An 18,101-nucleotide genomic window follows, 5' to 3' on the forward strand; every position below is an offset into this window, starting at 1 on the left:
TATGTGGATTACTAGGTATTTGCGTTATCTCACTTTGAAATATGTAACTGGACCAGTATTTACTTATGGAAAAATCGCACCCATGGGAAAAATCCCACCCATGGAAAAAACACGCGCATGGAAAAATCACACCCATGGAAAAAAAATCACACCCATGGAAAAATCATACCCATGGAAACATCACAATCATGGAAAAATCACACCCGTGGAAAAATCACACCCATGGAAAAATGGCACCCATGGAAAAATGGCACCCATGGAAAAATCACACCCATGGAAAATCAACCCATGGAAAAATCACACTTTCCCAATCAGGCAAGTAAAGAAGGACATGCACTTGCCTGTTCGTCACTTTCACTTGCCCGATGGGCACTTTCACTTGCCCTTGGAAATTGGCTCATTTGACTTGTCTGACCCTGAACTGGAGTGACAGTGTTTCCCCAAAGCTAGTCATTTTGTGTATGATCTTTAACTTATACCTCAAGTTTAAGAAGTAACACAGCTGAGATATTTGTATGGCCACATGTCTTGCCAAGTGTGCAAGAATTGCCAGTAGCACCAGAAGTTTCTGGTCTGTGCAATTTCTTCCAAAAAAGAAGTAGCTGTGAAATTGATGTGAGAAACTTCAGGATGTGGAGACAAAAATTCAAGCAAGGACTCTAAGAGACAAGACTGAGTCTTGATCTGTGTTCTGTGTCTTGAACTGAATAGGCCACTAAGAGGGGAAACACTGCTTTGCATAAAGATATGCTATCTGCAACTCAATCAGCAAACTTTTGTAACTGTATCAGAAAGGTATCAAAAAGTGCAGATAAATAGAAGGAGCTAAACAGACAAACATGTACTTTGTATTTTATATACATTCAGACTGCTTATAACTTATGATTATGCATGTGCACAGGAATTGTGGGTAATATGTCAAAGGTGAAGGGACCTGAGACATAAACAAAACACGTCTGGATATTTGACAATGTTCGAGAAGAGAATTAATTGTTTACAAGTTATTCAAGTGGCTGGACATTTTATAAACCAATCATAAGACCATGTTGATATAATTATATGGATGACAATGATTGTGAAATGTAGTGTAATGCTAGTTCACCTTTATCCGTTCGGTAACCTATAGTATATCTGTTGCTTTTAGAAACAGGGTATTTGGAGATGTCGCGTCGACGGACGTTGGTTTCAAATTGCAATATTTGTAGTATATTGCAGTATAAAACTACCACCCGTCGGCTTGATGTGCCTAACTACCCTGTTTTGAAAAACAACGGATATAGGTTACCCCACGGATAAAGGTGAACTAACGTTAGAACTAAGACAGATGGTTCCATGCTTAACCCGATACTTTTCTCTCCCCAGACTCAGGAGATGCAGGCACTGCAGAGTCGTATCCCGCTAACGTTTCGCGACCCAGCTGGTGCCCCGCTCCGCAAGCTCAGCGTGGACCTGATCAAGACGTATAAACATATCAACGAGGTAAACAACAACAACAAAAGTCTTTTCTTCAAGCCATACCAGATCCTTCGGAAAGTGAAACATTTTGTCCCAATCCGAGCTTTAAAAAATACTCAAAAGCAAGTCTTCTAGAAGGAAAGTTATTTTTGACTATGTTGATTCTTTCCTGTGTTCACAAGGTCTTGTAAATCGTGAGCACAGTTATACATATGAATCTTTCAACAGAAAAATATTGTTATATTTCACATTTCCCGCAAAGGCACCTTTCGGTGTCTGATCCGCACACTCTCTCTCAACATGTATGGTAGGTGTATCAATGGTAGTAGTAGGAAGGGGTTGTTCTAATGTGAACTACTTCTTCTTCTGTACATGATTTGATCAATAACTTCACTTTTTCTGCTTGTCTGGCCATACCTTCTTGATCTTGGTTTTCTCTTGGATCATTTTTCCGTAAAATCATAAATTGAAGCAAGAAATGCCTTTGAGTTCTCCTAGTGTAATATGAAAACGTACTATTTTGTGAGAGCTCTAGGCATTCTTGCTTTGACTTATTACGGAAAAATATGGAGAGAAACTATTTAGCAAATTGGTATGGCCGCCTCTTTCCACTCATTCTTCTTCATTTCCCATATTTGAGAGAATCACTGTAACGCTAGTTCACCTTTATCTGTGGTGTACCCTATATCCGTCGTTTTTGAAAACAGGGTATGTAGGGATATCAAGTCCACAAACCGTGGTTTCAAAGTACAATATTTTTCAAACTTTGCAGTTTGAAACTGTCATTCGTCAACTTGATACCCCTTGATACACTGTTTTTAAACAATGGATATAGGTCACCCCACGGATAAAAGTGAGCTAGCATTACTGTAGGTCCTGTGTTTTCTTTTCCTCCTCACTATTAAATCCCCGTGACGATCCCTCTCTCTGTTTCACCTGTTCTGCCTAAAGGTTCATGTAGTGCTGCGTACCTTTACTCAAGTTCAGGTACAATTCCAGATTCAAGTCCAGATGTTAAGGTCCAAGTTTAGGACTTACAATATGGCATGTGTGTGTTAAAAGTACTTCTTTCTGTTACATGTAAAATTGCATGTTTGCATAAATTTTACATGCAAGTCGGAAAATGTACATGCAAAACTAAATACTGTCAGTAATTGACACAAAAACAGAAATGTGTTCATGATCTGTCACAGGTTTCAGATGGTTTGGAACAAAAAGGAAAATATACATTTGTAACCGAGATGTAGTTTTTGCACGACAATAATTTGTTCCTGACATTTAGGTTGTTTTGGAACAGAACCTAAAAAAGTCCAGCACCGGTCCAATGTCAATGTATAGGTATGCAGCGCTATGTTCGGACGTTTTACCAGGCGGAACTTTGGAAACAGTTAGAAGGGATTGCCGGGTTTCTTTATGTGTTCTCTGTTCTCTGCAAAAACCCACTCGCCAGCTTGACGGCTAACACCAATCATTCCAACCAAGCCAAGACACTGTCTGTCCCAACCGCCCTCTCTACGTGTGAACAAGAACACTTACAAAAAGTACTAACCGTTGGCGACAAGGCTTGCCAATATTTCACTAGTGACAGGAAATGTAGGCATGACAACAACGTACCATGCACATCTTAACCTTGCAAGTCAATTCCTCCCAAATACGGCCATGTTGATTTGATTATATGGATGACATCCTCTTGGACACCCAAAACTGATGCAAGCATGCGAAGATTACAAAATTTTGCAAAACGAATGTTGCCATTATTATGAAATTTCAGGAAGGTTTATCAAATGACAAAACATACAGAGTGTGGTTTACCGAACAATAGATTCATCTTCTTTGTTCTTTCACATCTTCGAATTCTTTGATTCGAAAATTCACTTTGGAATTCAGCAACATAAATATGCATTTTATGATATATTTTGGCAATTCATATTGCACTTTGTAAGATTTTCGGAATGGTTGAAGACTTTTTTTGGAAGGGGACAAAAGGTGATGCCTGCTTGGATGTCATCCATATAATCAAATCAACATGGCCTAACAGCAACATTGCTGTTTTTTTCTTGCTTGTAAGGTTCTTATGTGTATGGTACAAGTCTGTTATTTAGCTCACTACATATGTCCCCCCTCAAAAGTTACCACATTCCATCAATTCATACTAATTACAAACTAAAAACAGCCTCCAACCAATTTGAAATTTCTACTTACCAAGTATTTTCTTTGGTGGTAAAGGTTTTAAGTTTAACCGTTTGGTGTGGCATGGAGACTAAAAGTTTGCCTAACTAGCCCATCTTGGATTTTTTCACCTAACTCTACGAGTAATGAGCACTGCAGGGCCTTGTGGCTTGCCAGTGGGTTTTTGCATGGTGCAGAGAACGATTGAGAACAGTCCTTTGCTTTGGTTAGAACTTCTTTTTGCTTTGAGTGAGCATTACATGCATTTGTCGAAATTCAATGATGGGTTCTCCCTAACTGCTCTCTGCTTTCTTGAAGAGTTGTTGGTGATGCTTTCTCTAACTTTATGCCATACTTTATGTTCCTCCTCCATTTTTTACAACCCCCCCTCCCCCCACCCCTTCATCTGTTGACTGTCTTCCGTTTCTTGTAACCTGTGAGTTATGGTGTCTTCACAATATCTGACTGACACATGCCCCTTTCTTCTCTGGTAAGTGGGGACTGGGAGCCAGCCATATCATATATCATCTCATTTGCTATAGTATACTGTTCTATGTTGTTATTCGTCTTCATCTATTGTGCCTGCCTTTCGGATGGATGATTCGAAGTAGTTTCTCTTAGAACAAACGCAACATGCAATCAACGTACTGTCTAGATGTGCATCCGTTTCTAAATTGGAGATTTGAAATTTGAACTGTGTAGAAGACAAGCATGACAAGAAAGGGAGTTTCACAAAGTGCTGCGTACCTGAACTCGTGTTCAGTTTGAGGTCTGCATTCAGGGTCAGATTCAGGGACTGCTGCTATAAGTCCAAACCTAAACCTATGTCATACATGTGCTGGAAATCCTTTAGCTTGTGGGCATAGAATTTACCTTGCTTTTGAAATCCATGCAAAAGATCAGTAAAAAAAAAAAAAAAAGCAATTTTTAGTCTTTTATTTTCAGCACAGATCAGCACAGAGGTTTTCGATAGTTTAGAACAAAAAGAAGAATAAGAGTATATAAGCGAGAGTTTTTTTCGCAAGTACAGAACTGGTTCCCAACATTTTTTTTTAAACTCAACGCAAACATACTCGGTCTGGTGTACTGGTACGCAGCACTAGTTGAACACAAAAGGTTTTACATTTATGCTGTCAGCTACAGTTGGATTACTTGGCCCTCCATTATAGTATTTTTGAAATGTAAGATTGCTCGCACCAGTTTTCTAACCAGGCAACTTGTGAGCATGTCATGGTCCTATTTCTACTCGTGGTCAAAATGCTCTTCAACATCTTTATATTTTTCCTTCATGATCTTGCTCTGCATCGTTTTGTTTTTTATATTTTCATACCTAATATTTTCATACTTTTGTTACTCTCTATCAAATCAGAAACACGTTTATTTCTTTGGCAAGAGATGAAGTTCTTTGATCATTAGTTCTTTTATTCAAAAACAAAAAAACTTTGAAATTGCATTGTCAAGCAGAATGGAACCCCCTCCCCACTTACTGGCATTTCTTGCAATATCAGTATACATATGTACATAACATACCTCAAGAATGGCATGTTTAAAGTGCACTTTTGTATCTGCAGCCTGTAAGTACGTATCCTTTAGTATTGCAGCTGGAACGCTTGAAGGCACTTGCACGTGTCACAAGAGTTTGTGACAAGACTTGAGAGGGATATTGTCCAAGGCATGCGAGCATCGTCCAGATGTCTTGAAATTGCCTCAGAACAGGACTTGTTCAAGACGTAATGTACTAACGAGGGTAACTATAACGTGCGATTGTTTCCAGGTTTACTATGCAAAGAAAAAACGGCGGGCTCAGCAAGTCCAAGGTGACGACACAAGCCATAAGAAGGAGAGGAAAGTGTACAATGATGGATACGACGATGACAACTACGATTACATTGTGAGGATAGGAGAGAAGTGGGAGGACAGATACGAGATTGACTCACTTATAGGGAAAGGATCATTTGGCCAGGTAAGCACCTTTTCTAGACAAGCATGTACATCATAGTCCTTATTTACAATTGAGTGCCACAAGGGATGCCAGGACAGTTTGTGGTCATTCGATCTACAAGTTGCCCAGCTGACCATGGCAGCGATGTACAATATAAAACATCAATTGACCACAAACTGGCATTCTTTGCGCGCGTTCTATCTGCTACGGAGTCTATTGACAGTGATCTTTACCTCCATGAAAAATGTGTTTGTGTTTCCGAATACTTGTGGACAGCATAACTTTAGAACTTTGAATTGCAAATTATGATATTTGATATGTGGATATTGGTTGGAAATACAAAGGTCAAGGTCAATGCTGAGCCCCATGTTGGTAACCTTGGTACTGCAGCAGAACACCAGGTTTTTGTATCTCTTGTCCTAGATGGGCAGCGTAACTGCAGCGAATTTGACCCAGAACCAAGTGGCCCTGGGTTCGAATTCTGTTCTGACTTGTGCCCTTAGGAACAACACTATACAAGACTTTCCTTACACCACCCAGGTGTCAGGTAAAAGGCCCTAGACACCTACTACACTTACAGCCTGAAGAGGCTATAGAACTAGCTTTACTAGATAAAGTATGTTACTAATAATAATATATCCAGCAATGAATGTCACTAATACTCTTATTGTCTTATGTATTAATACAGGTGGTGAAGGCATACGATCACGGTGACCAGGAGTATGTTGCCATAAAAATAATCAAGAACAAGAAAGCATTTCTGAATCAAGCACAGATCGAAGTACGGTTGTTAGAACTAATGAACAAGCATGACCCAGAAGGAAAGTGTTACATTGGTAAGTAAAAAAAAAACACAACTCCTTTTTTCACTTTTAAAGTTCTGTAGTACTTTGTTACTTATAGCACTATTGTATCTGAGAAAATTCATGGTTCTAGCTAGTGCATGCTACCAAAATTTGGCTTGGGATAACTCAATGTGTGCTTTGGGTTGGAACATTTCAAAAAGTTACTTGTTCTAGGCACACGCGGCCAGCGCAAGCCGAAAAGTTTTAAACAGGTTTGTTCTAAAGGCAACATTTGGTAGCCTGGAATCCAGCCTTGTTGATTTTGGTCTGCTCCCGAAGGTCGCTACCTCACAGACCAAAGCTAGCAAGGCTGAAATCCAGGCTAAACATTTGTAGAAAATCAATACATTTTCATTTCTTTCTCCATCAAACTATATAATATATTGTAGAGATAAATTTGTAAAATACATTTTCCACTGTTAGTAAATGTCATAACATTTATAGTACTTGCAACAATATTATTGAATCTCACTTTGGGACAGTTTAAATTTCTTTTTATGACACTTTTGGTACAGTTGGTTTCAAGGCCTGTTCCTTACTGTCAGTTTCCTCATATTCGTAATATCTGTCTCTCTCCAACAGTCAAACTGAAGCGGCACTTCATGTTCCGCAACCACCTCTGCCTGGTCTTTGAGTTGCTGTCCTACAACCTGTACGACCTGCTGCGGAACACCAACTTCCGGGGCGTGTCGCTCAACCTGACGCGGAAGTTCGCTCAGCAGATGTGCACTGCCCTGCTGTTCCTCTCCACACCAGAGCTCAGCATCATCCACTGTGACCTGAAGCCAGAGAACATTGTCCTGTGCAATCCCAAGAGAAGTGCAATTAAGATTGTGGACTTTGGGAGCTCATGTCAATTGGGACAAAGGGTAAGGGCAGCATTTTGTTGATCTCCCATAGAATATACCCCTAGCTGTCGTAGGGATGTGTGCTGGTACTGGGTAGGGGTGGGTACTGGTACAAAACCTCTCTTGTTGGAGCAGTCCAGAAAATCCAGACCTGAAAAAAATCAGTAACCAGATTTTGGACCGATTGGAAGATGAACAGATTATACCTAAAGATGTACACGTTTTTTGGCTCAAGAACATAACGAGGGAAGTAGAGGAAAGTTGATAGTCATTTTTACCAAGTTTCTACAGTCAAGCTTTGTTTAAGTTAACAGAGGCATTAGTGTTGTTTACATTAAAATAGGATTTTAAAACATCCAGTAGAACTTAGATACTCCATCAGACAGATTCCTTTGTAGGGAAATAGACCATTGTTTGGAGTATTGCCCGTGCCCAAAGTTTCTAGTGAAAACCACAGTTTACCCGGTCAACTTGGTCAGATACAGGTCTGAAAACTTACCGCTCACCCGACATGCACGCTACTGGAAAGAGCTGCAGTCCTTAGGATGGGACGTTAAGCTCAAGGAACATCCCTGGTACAATGAACCTGTAAATACTGTGCATAGTATCTGTCTTCTCTGTCATGACCAGTGGAAGAAACACTTTTCAGTCACGATTTTTACTAAGTTTGTGCCCGATGTGTCCACAGATATACCAGTATATCCAGAGCAGGTTCTACAGGTCACCAGAGGTGCTGCTGGGGATCCCATATGACATGGCCATCGACATGTGGAGCCTGGGCTGCATACTGGTGGAGATGCACACGGGGGAACCCCTCTTCAGCGGCTCAAACGAGGTCAGTTTCTAACTGCTTCATCAGTTTAAAACACACGTAAAGAAAGGCTTCAAAACATATCAATATTTCACTCTCCTCAAGTTCTTTTCTACTTGATAGGTAAACATTACCATTTGCAAAAGAAGCTAAAGTTCGATTCTCAGGCAAAATCTCCAGCTACAACTTATGAAAGGTTAAAACAACAGTGACCTCTGAACTTCCAGCCCAGAACACCTTGCTTCTCAACCGGCAAAATGGCACAAATGGGTTCAAACTAGTTGCCAACAATGCAAACCTGATTTTAATGAACCTTAGTTGCAACACTGCGATTTCCAACAAAGTTATCTAACTTGGGGCTGAAGCTGACAATGAGACATAATTCAGTTACCTTTGTGCCGCATGTAAGTTTGACCAAAATTGACTTAAGAAACTGGCAGAGTTGCTGAAAATAATTTGTCGCCAGTAGGAGCAAACCAGTGCTTAACCCGCATTCTGTACCTTCACTTTTCACTTCGAAGTTTACATCCAGTAAGTTTGTTTCTTCCCTCCCAATAATCATCATCATCATCATTCATCCTCTTGAGAGGTGGAGCAAACGAAGTTGGCCCTCCAAAACTGCCTGTCCTTCATCGCGGAAAGAAGACCTTTCCCCTCCAGTCCCAATAATCAGGTCTTCAAATTAATTGAAAATGTCACACTTTTCCTCAGGTTGATCAGATGAACAAGATTGTGGAAGTGCTGGGCATTCCTCCCGCTCACTGCCTAGACCAGGCACCCAAGGCACGCAAGTATTTTGACAAGCACCCCGACGGGACGTACAGCATTAGGAAAAGCAAGGATGGGAAAAAGGTATGACAACAACATGGAGAAAAATATTTTTTGGAGATGATATACTCCGGGCTTGTGGTTGTCTACTTAAGTGCACTCAAATTTGGAGCTGTACACGTAGTTTAGATGTTTGTATAGAGTTATGTATGAAAAAGGTAGTTTGCACAATTGTACACAACACATTCTCGACATTTAACACTAGTTCACCTTTATCAGAGGGGTGACATATATCCAGGGTATTCAGGGATATGAAGTCGACGGAAGGTGGCTTCAAAAGCAACACTTTCAATATATTGTTTGAAACCACCTGGATATAGGTTACCCTACAGATAGTTCACCTTGATATAGGTTACCCTACAGATAAAGGTGAACTAACTTAAACCGTCAGGAAAAATGATGAAACCTTTGTTGTACAAGTTGACTTGTTTAGCTATAGAATAGAATTAGAATTTCAGGTTCCAAAAAGTGAGGTTTGTGATTATGTTTTGCTGACAGCCTACTTTATCTTATGTTGTGTGCACCTAAAACATTTTTCTATGCACCTAAATTTTTAGGTTAGATGCACCATTGCAACTATCCGCTGGTAGATGTAGTGCTTTGAGAAATGTTCCTCTGTCGTGTTAACTAAAGACTTTTCTAGGCACCTAAATGTTTTTATTAGATGCACCATAGCACCTATCCCACTGGTGCATGTAGCGCTTTTTGTAGCCATGGAAAAGTGTTCATCTGTCATGTTAAATGTTTGTAACTTTTCTCCATCTCAGTACAAGCCAGCGGGCAGTAGAAAACTGCACGACATCCTGGGCGCGGAGACGGGCGGCCCCGGAGGGCGGCGGATGGGCGAAGCCGGCCACAGTGTTGCAGACTATCTCAAGTTCAAAGACTTGATATTGCGAATGTTGGACTTTGACCCCAAGACGAGGATAACACCGTTCCATGCGTTACAACACAACTTCTTCAAGCGGACGGCGGATGAGAGTACGAATACCAGTAATAGTGTATCAACCAGCCCCGCAATGGAGCAAAGCTCAGGTGCAGGGTCATCGGCATCGAGTTCTGGTATTTTATTTTCATTCTTTGGTTCGGACTTTGCTTGCAATGGTTCCTTTCCCATTGCTTGATTTTGCCTTTCTGAGTTTTTGCCTCTGTTTTTTTTCTCCGTAAGGCCCACATTGTCTGGCTTTCGTTTGGCCTATTTCTCCATCTTTTGCTTTTCCATTTTCCTTTGTGTTGTTGCCTTCTTTGCGACTTTTTCTGATACTCATTTGCACGAGGCCCATGACTGTTCTGTCTTGTGCAGATTCAAGGTCTGTGGCTACTAACGTTAGCAAGTAGAGACTCACATTGTAAGTGGACTTTAGTACCTCCGTCCTAGTTAAATTTTACTGAAATTTGGATGGGTCCTTGACTGGCTATCCTTCTGTAGTTGTCGCCAGCATAGCCGATTGTCAGTGCAATGACTGCAGTCTGGAAGACAATAACATCTCACAGAGTTAGAACTCAAATGGCAACACCAACAGAAAGAACCCTCAAAAAGTGACAAGAAGACTTGCAATTACTTTCCAAATGTGTGCCAATAGAAGAAAGTAAAACATTGTTGGCTGTTCCAGAGTCCATAAAATAGCCATGTTTTTTCTGCAATTTTTGCCTTCTTTCAAATTTCTACATTTGTGGAAAGTCAAAAGAAAATCAGCGCTTTGCCTCCTTTATATTGTCTACGTCCATAGTTCAAAAGTCAGCAAATATCCTTGAGTAAGACCGTCTTGAGTAAGACCGGACAAAGACATAAGTTCCAGACTGCAGGACATGGGACAATAAATGAGCAGACTAACGCTCACTATGCTAGCAGCTTGTACAGACGGGTAACCAGTGCAGGACCCATCCCCTGTGTGCTTCATCTCTACCTGGGACATGTTGTATTCATTTCACACATGCAAGTAACAAGACTTCACACACACATGACCTCCTGAGGGTTGTTTCCCAACCTCTGTCCTCAGTATCACTAACCAGTACATTCTGTGGTGATCCATCGGTCCGCTTGGCAAGATATAATAGTCTACAGTTATTCCATTCCATTGTCGTTATCTATGATACGTGCACACACTTATTTTTCTGTCCCTGTTGTCTTTTTGCATTATTTATTCATTGCCTGGTCATTTCTGTGTTATTCTTTACGTTTTCGAAAATTTGGGCAACTTGCAGCTGGCCTGCAATTGCACCTGATGTAGATGGGATTTAAAAGGGTGATGCTGTTAGGGAAGGAGTGGGGTAATAGTCCGCTGCATGCCACCTGCAAATTGTGACAGCTTTGTTCGTTTGTGACGTGTCCGTTTGTCGGTACTAACTCCTTGTTGTGCTCTGCAGGAGGAACTACGTCGGGCGCTCGCGCTCGCTCGGATCCCACGCACCAGCACGGTCATCATTCGCACCACCACCCCCATCACTCGCATCACCCGCACCACCAAAACGTAACCATGGGACTGTCGACCGCCACACAGGCCGCCATGGACTGCGATAGCCCCGGGTCCGCCCAGTCGCACTCGATGCGTACGGTGCACCAGCAGCCTCCGCCGCCCGCCCTGCAACAGCAGTACTACCAGACGCAGCCGCAGCAGGCCAGGCCGCTGGTCTGGGGAGACCCGGCGACCGTTTCCATGGTTCCCAACAACGGGAACAACATGCCGCTGGCCGTGTCCGGGCACAGACACCCGGTGGCCCAGCTGGGCGGTGTGGGCCTGACGGGCGCGCACCAGTCGCCGTCCTCCAGCCACTCGACCCCGAGCGGACACGGACTCGTGGGGAGTGGCGGGCGGAGCAGCGGCGGCTCCAGACAAAGTTCCTCCAACTCGTCTTCCAACTCTGCGTCGGGTGCGGCGGATGTGAACGTGAACACTTACCCCCAGCAGCACTCGGTGGACTGCACCCAGGTGGGGTCCATGAACATGCAGTTGCGGACGAACGTTCCGGCTGCGTCGACGAATAGCAGTAGCAGTAGTAATTACCTTGCAAACGCCACGGGTGCTTTCCCCTTCACGCTGGCTGCGACGCAATCCACGGTGGCAGGGGGTATGATGATGGGGGATCCGGCGGTGGCGTCGCGCCAAGCACGAGATCAGACTGATTCGCCGATGGTGGGCGTTTGCGTACAACAGAGCCCAGTAGCAAGCCACTCTTGATGAATGTCTCAAATGTTATTAATTCTGCCAATACAAAAAATTTGTGTGTAGCTCATGTAAAATAGAAATTGTCAAGGGTGGGCAGCACCAGAATCAAATGATCTGCCCAAATTTAAAATAGCTCTATTTTTCTTGTACACATACCTGTCCAATGTTGCTTGTTAGGTCGAACTATGTGAACCAGTCTCACTGTACAGTATGTGCGAGGAATGTCAGTGTGGATGTCGTCTCCAGGACAGTTAATACACTAGGACACTTTCGAAAGGATTTGAATGGTCTCCCCACATAATAGGGGCATGTTTGTGACAGCACGTGCGGTAAGCGAATGAGCGATGGTGCCATGTTAAGAATTGTGCAACGGCTGACGTCTTTGTGGATGGTTGCGCAAGTGGAATTGTGTGCACAGCACCAAATAGCTCCCCCTGTTGCATATTGTGCATATTGCAACAGTTTGTAAATACTTGTGCCTGTACAGTTTTAGTCTGTCCCAATCTGACAGATGTTGCCTGTAGACCCCCTCTTCATTCCATTCAGCCATCACTAGTTGACATCCCTAAACTTGTACAGTTTTTTTGGCCCTCGAAACCCCATTAGCCGTCATCTTTTTTATTCCACTGTCTGTTTGTAATCATATTTATTTGATGTGTTCTGTCCCAAATTGGGACAGTAATACAACGAAGGAAATTTTGTCAGTAGTTAGGTGACCTACTAGTGGGTCCTTATTTCTGAAGATGGATTTTTAAGTCAATTGTGATTAAATTGGACCTGGTTTTATTGATAATGCAGGGCGCATCCTTACATGCTAGCCAATGCTGCTCAAAGACACAAGAAAATGGGATGCCATACGTATTTAAACCAGTGTCTATTCTTCATTTTGTGACATTGCTGTCTGGAGCCCCCCTCCCCTCCCCCGAAATTTGTAGATGATTTTTTCCTACAAAATCAGAGGAAATATTTTTTGTCCGTTTTAAAAAAATGATGGTAGAATTGTACTAGAGTAATTTTAGACCTGTACAAAGGGATAATTTTGCTGTAATTTCTTGCAGGAGATATCAGTCCACGGTAATTTCTCCTTGGCAAAATGCCTAGCAATTTTAAACGTCTGTACAGTATGAAGATGAGAAGAAAGTTGCACTGTACAAAACGCTTGGCTGTCACTGTAAAACGAACGCCTCCGTTTCTTTCCCTCCAGAGTGCATGTATAATTGTACCAGTAGTGTTAATTTCAGGAGTCACTCAAGTCTAACTTTATGATAGTGAATATCACATGCAGCCTACTGTATGTTCCACATGGAGAAATGGAAGCGATCAATCAAATTAAACCAGACAAATCACACTTGATGAGGCCAAGCAATCCCTGGTTGTTGTGTCTTCTCTTTCTGTTGTTTGTGACACTGTTAGTGATACTTAGACCATGTTGATTCGATTATATGGATGACATTCTCTGAAAACCCCTATACTAATGCAAGTATGCGAATAAAAAAGTTAAGTAAGAAAAAGGTACTTTCATTATGAAATCTTGAACAGATGACAACACAAAAAGTATGGTCAAATCAAAATATAATGGAATCAACATGGTCTTCAATAGGATACAATTTTTTAAGGTCTAGATATGATGATGAGAAAATTATGATGAATGAAGGCTGTAATCTCCAAGCAGATGTAGGATACATGATCTCGTGAATCATGCAAATGACGGCATAATTTAGATGTATTCGTTGCAAGTATGACATCTCCAAACAGATGTAGGATAAGGGACAGTTTTACATACGTTTTGAGGCTAACTTTGGCTAGTGTTTGTTTGAAGCTTAGTCTATTCACGAAAAAGCTTAAACATCCATGCATGCTGCTTTTCATTGAGGTAATGAAGTAAGGAAAGATAAAACTAAAAAATGCACATTATATCATTTAAAGTCCTAATAAATATTCTAATGTTGCACATACACTATTACAAAACACAGGGTCACTCCCATTTAAAACTTGCTGTGACACACACTACTTTGAAAAGAATTGTGTAACCTTTTAACACATTTAGGCCTGGCACTTGTAACACACGCCAATTTATTTATAATTTCTGTTCTCAGATTAGCTACCTTTATATTTTTTTTCGAATTTGAAACAACAACAAAAAAACTTCTGGTCACAGCTCTGGAATTATTGACTTTGACTACAGTAAGAAAGTTGCACGGAGTTTAAGTTTCAACTGAGGCATTGATTTCATTATGAGCGGACTGAAAAATGGATTGAAAGTACGTTTCGGGAGGCACAGGGGTTCAGGATGTAATAACTTCTTTTCACACTGAACATATCGGTTCATCTGTGTTGGTAAATGACAGTATGAAAGAAGATAACTTTATCTAACCAGCACTTCCATAGGTTAGGACATAATATAATTGTCTAATTACTCCGTCGGCCTTGTTCACCGAATGGAGCCTGGAGGCAGTGCTCGTTCGAGCTCGCTACCCAACTGTGAACATAGACGGGGGGCGACACAGGTTATCTGGCACTTTACGGGCCGTTGCTGCCGTTTGTGGCTCGTTGTTATGTCCCGGAAGTAGCAGTAGACAGATAAAGTTGAGTTCTTCTCTTTCAATACATCTTTTCAAGATTACAAGAAAATTATGAATATCCTTCACAGAGTTTTGGAGGATAAGTTGAGTACCGTTTCTTATGGTGTGACCGTCACCGTGTGTGTATATGAAGAAGGTAAGTCGAATTTCGTGACCAATGTCCGAAGATACCTGTCTATGAAAATGACTCCCGGAGGTACCAAGATTAGCTTAGAGTTTGTCTTTATGATGTAGATCAAGTGACACTCTCTGTTCACTTTATCCAAACCTTTGGTCTCGTTTAGCCAGCAAGACCCACAGGAAAAGGTATACAACATTTCCTTCAGTCCTGTTGTTGTCCAGACGGCACCAGAGTCGAGGAGGCGAGACCAGTCACCGTCCAACGGATGGGGAAGACAGACGACCAGGTTCCTTTCAACAGACATTCTGTTCCGCAAACCTTAAGGTCGAAAGGTGTATAAGTTGTACACAATTTGTATTCACAATTGTCATTTTTTGTACACAAGTTATTTCATTCCAATTTCATATCACTGTTGAGAGGACAGACACAAGCGATGCCCACACATCACCTGTATATACCTGGAATCTGAAAAGGGGTATTAGGCCATGTTGATTCGATTATATGGATGACATCCTTGGGGAACCCAAAAACTGGTGCGAGCGTGCGAGCCTGGTAAAAAAAGTTGCCTTCGTTATGTTTTGGACAGAATTGACTTTGCCTTCTATGACATTAATATAAATGTTTATTGCAAGTTCGTGCCCGAGAGCTGATTGCAGGTGCAAACAACACGTACGTACCATAAGGAAAGTACAAAGGTACCTGTTTTTTGTTTTATTTTTTTGCAATCTATATAGTTGCTGATTTTGCAACTGCTTTGTACGATTACAGTATGGTCGATACTGATTTTTTTATACCGAAAAGATCTCAGGTTCATCCATATAATCGACTCAAAGTAGCCTAATAGCCTAATAGAAGCTATTATTATTATAATCAATATTAGTACTTTACTCCAGTTTTAAAACAATGACAAACAAGTGACCGTAGGTAACATACTCTGTGACCTAATTATGGCTTATGTCGGTTGTGATGTTTTCTGTGGTGTATTTCTCTGTGTTTATATCGCATACAGAACACATCACATCAGCTTATACCAAAAACGTACTTAAAAGCTAACATACCTATCACTGCCAAATTAAAAACACAGTCCTGTACGCATTAACAGCGAAATCAGCGTCTCAATCGAACGACACCAAATGAAAACAAGCACAGGTCGAGCACAAAACGTACAGACATAACAATCTGTGTGTATGGTTCAAACATAATTATCGTCCATAACAGTCCCTTTCTGTTCCTGATCATAACGCCTTTCTTTCGGTGAGCCGGAACGAAACATACTCAACATATGTCGTATACAGCGCACACGCTCCTCCAAGTCCTACAAATATAAGGTACACAAATAATTTCCTTAAGTTTGAGTTCCCACCGACAATGGCTTAATTCTGTGTATATGCGAAATATATAATTTCCATTCATGAAAACTACCCTTCAATCCCTGGTGTAAAATATAATTTCCCTCCAAGACCATACCCCTTCTGTCCCTGCTAATTCCCTCTACTTTCGGTGTTCCGGACACAAAAGACACGTTCCTACCCGACAGATAAGAGCATGGCCACCCCACCTATATAGTAGCGAATCGCATACAAGACACATCACATCAGCTAATACAAAAAAACTTACTTAAAAGCTACGATACCTATCACTGCCAAATTTAAAACACAGCTAAGTCAGCGTCTCAATCGAACGACACAAATGAAACAACAACAGCGCTTCACAATGGATACTTGAGACGCACACCACGTTAAAAAGTAGGTCAATCACAGCTGTGGAAATAACCCCATATCTGCTTCGAGATAAGTAATTGCCAGACCCCAGCGTCTATAAGCCAGCTGGTCTACAACACATGGGAAATAGGGGTGACATCTCAAATTAATACATCGACAATGAAAATAGCTACCGCGAAAAAAAAGGCTCCCAAAGATCAAACACGTTTTAACCATAACAAGCATATGACTATCAACCGCGCAAAATGTTAACAGTATGCTATGTCAAACCAACCTCAATATTGGAAACGCAAAGCCCGAAAGAGATGGCATATTCCGACGAGGCCAACATCTGCTTGACGGTATCAAATAACTACAACAATCATAAGGAAGACCTGAACCCCTATACCGGACGCCGTAGGGGTGAAAACTGAAATTATTACATCCATAATAAAAACAGCTACGGCGAAAAAAGCGTGCATCATTTCCTAACCGAGTACAGACGACATGCCAATCCACATGCGATTGCGGCATACGGAACATAGAGATATAGGTGCGAACAGCCAACGCACAAAGTGATTACAATACTCTGTTACTGGAGGTTACCAGTAATAAGAAACCTTTAAGTGCTTCGTTGCATTATTGTAGGTTTGAAAAAGGCGCACATTTAACGTTTTCATTTTGGACCCGCACTAACGGCACCAGCTACTGCAAAGGAAGGAACACTGTTTCCTCCTCCTAAGTTCTTCTCCTTGATAGCAGCTTCTCTGTGGGCTTCAAAAACCCTGGTTCCTAACGTGCATCGGCTTTTCAAAGTGGTCTCTCGTGGGCAATAGCTTCCTGGAATGCTACAGCTCTTAGAGCATGTCCTCGGGTTGTTTACGTATCTTAAGCTTTTAAAGGGTCTGACCCAGGAAGCCACAAATTTGTCCCGGTCGACTGCCGGTTACCTCGTGCTCGTGATTAGCGAACGGCGTCTGATCATCAGCCTCAAGAAGACAGAAGTGATGGGCCAGGGTGTAGAGGCATCACCAGGCATCACCATCGGTGACTTCGAACTGGAGGTTTTGAAGCATTTCACATACCTTCAGGCTTGGGGCCACCACCAGCAACAATCTTTCCTTTGACAAGGAGATCTGATCGACAAGAGGGATTGGAAAGGCTGCAACTACACTTGTCCGTCTCACCACACGAGTCTGGGAGAACTACAAACTATCTGTCAAGACCAAGATGTGTCAGTGTACAACGCTTGCGTCCCCAGCACACTTCTCTATGGGAGCGAAACGTGGTCCACCTATGCCAAGCAGGAGAGCAGGTTAAATGCCTTCCACATGAGGTGTATTCGTCGCATCCTGGACATATCATGGAAGGACAAAGTCACCAATGCCGAAGTGCTGCCTCGTACTGGCCTCCCAAACATGTATACCCTTCTCATACAACGCAGACTAAGTTGGCTAGGCCATGTCCGTCGCATGGAGGATGGGCCGCGTGAATAAAATAGCGTCTGTATGTCTGTCAAGTTTCTGCATGTACTACGTTTAGACCGAGGCGGAGGCTATACGATGTCGTCCAATTATGCCTCCCAGATAACGTTGGTCCCCATGTTTGCAGAGTATATAAGGTCATAGGTCTG

The 18,101-nt window shown here is 41.9% G+C and overlaps 1 protein-coding gene across 12 annotated transcripts in view; it reads left to right on the forward strand.

The window, feature by feature from the left end:
* The window catches only part of LOC118417536 (dual specificity tyrosine-phosphorylation-regulated kinase 1A-like), a 58,583-nt gene extending 45,152 nt beyond the window's left edge, over window positions 1–13,431 (forward strand). For 9 of the 12 annotated variants that reach the window (XM_035829749.1, XM_035830530.1, XM_035832094.1 and 6 more), the window contains 8 exons: window positions 1,363–1,479; window positions 5,399–5,587; window positions 6,255–6,402; window positions 6,994–7,280; window positions 7,948–8,094; window positions 8,782–8,922; window positions 9,666–9,960; window positions 11,266–13,431. In XM_035829749.1, the coding sequence (XP_035685642.1) occupies window positions 1,363–1,479; window positions 5,399–5,587; window positions 6,255–6,402; window positions 6,994–7,280; window positions 7,948–8,094; window positions 8,782–8,922; window positions 9,666–9,960; window positions 11,266–12,077 (2,136 nt within the window). In that variant the 3' untranslated portion in view covers window positions 12,078–13,431. Of the gene's footprint in view, window positions 1–1,362; window positions 1,480–4,081; window positions 4,115–5,398; window positions 5,588–6,254; window positions 6,403–6,993; window positions 7,281–7,947; window positions 8,095–8,781; window positions 8,923–9,665; window positions 9,961–11,265 lie in introns of those variants that run through there. The other 3 variants (XM_035825053.1, XM_035827409.1, XM_035831346.1) reach the window with 2 other exon arrangements.
* The last annotated feature ends 4,670 nt before the right edge of the window (window positions 13,432–18,101 follow it).

This window comes from Branchiostoma floridae, chromosome 1 (genome assembly GCF_000003815.2).
Source record: "Branchiostoma floridae strain S238N-H82 chromosome 1, Bfl_VNyyK, whole genome shotgun sequence".
Taxonomy (NCBI): domain Eukaryota; kingdom Metazoa; phylum Chordata; class Leptocardii; order Amphioxiformes; family Branchiostomatidae; genus Branchiostoma; species Branchiostoma floridae.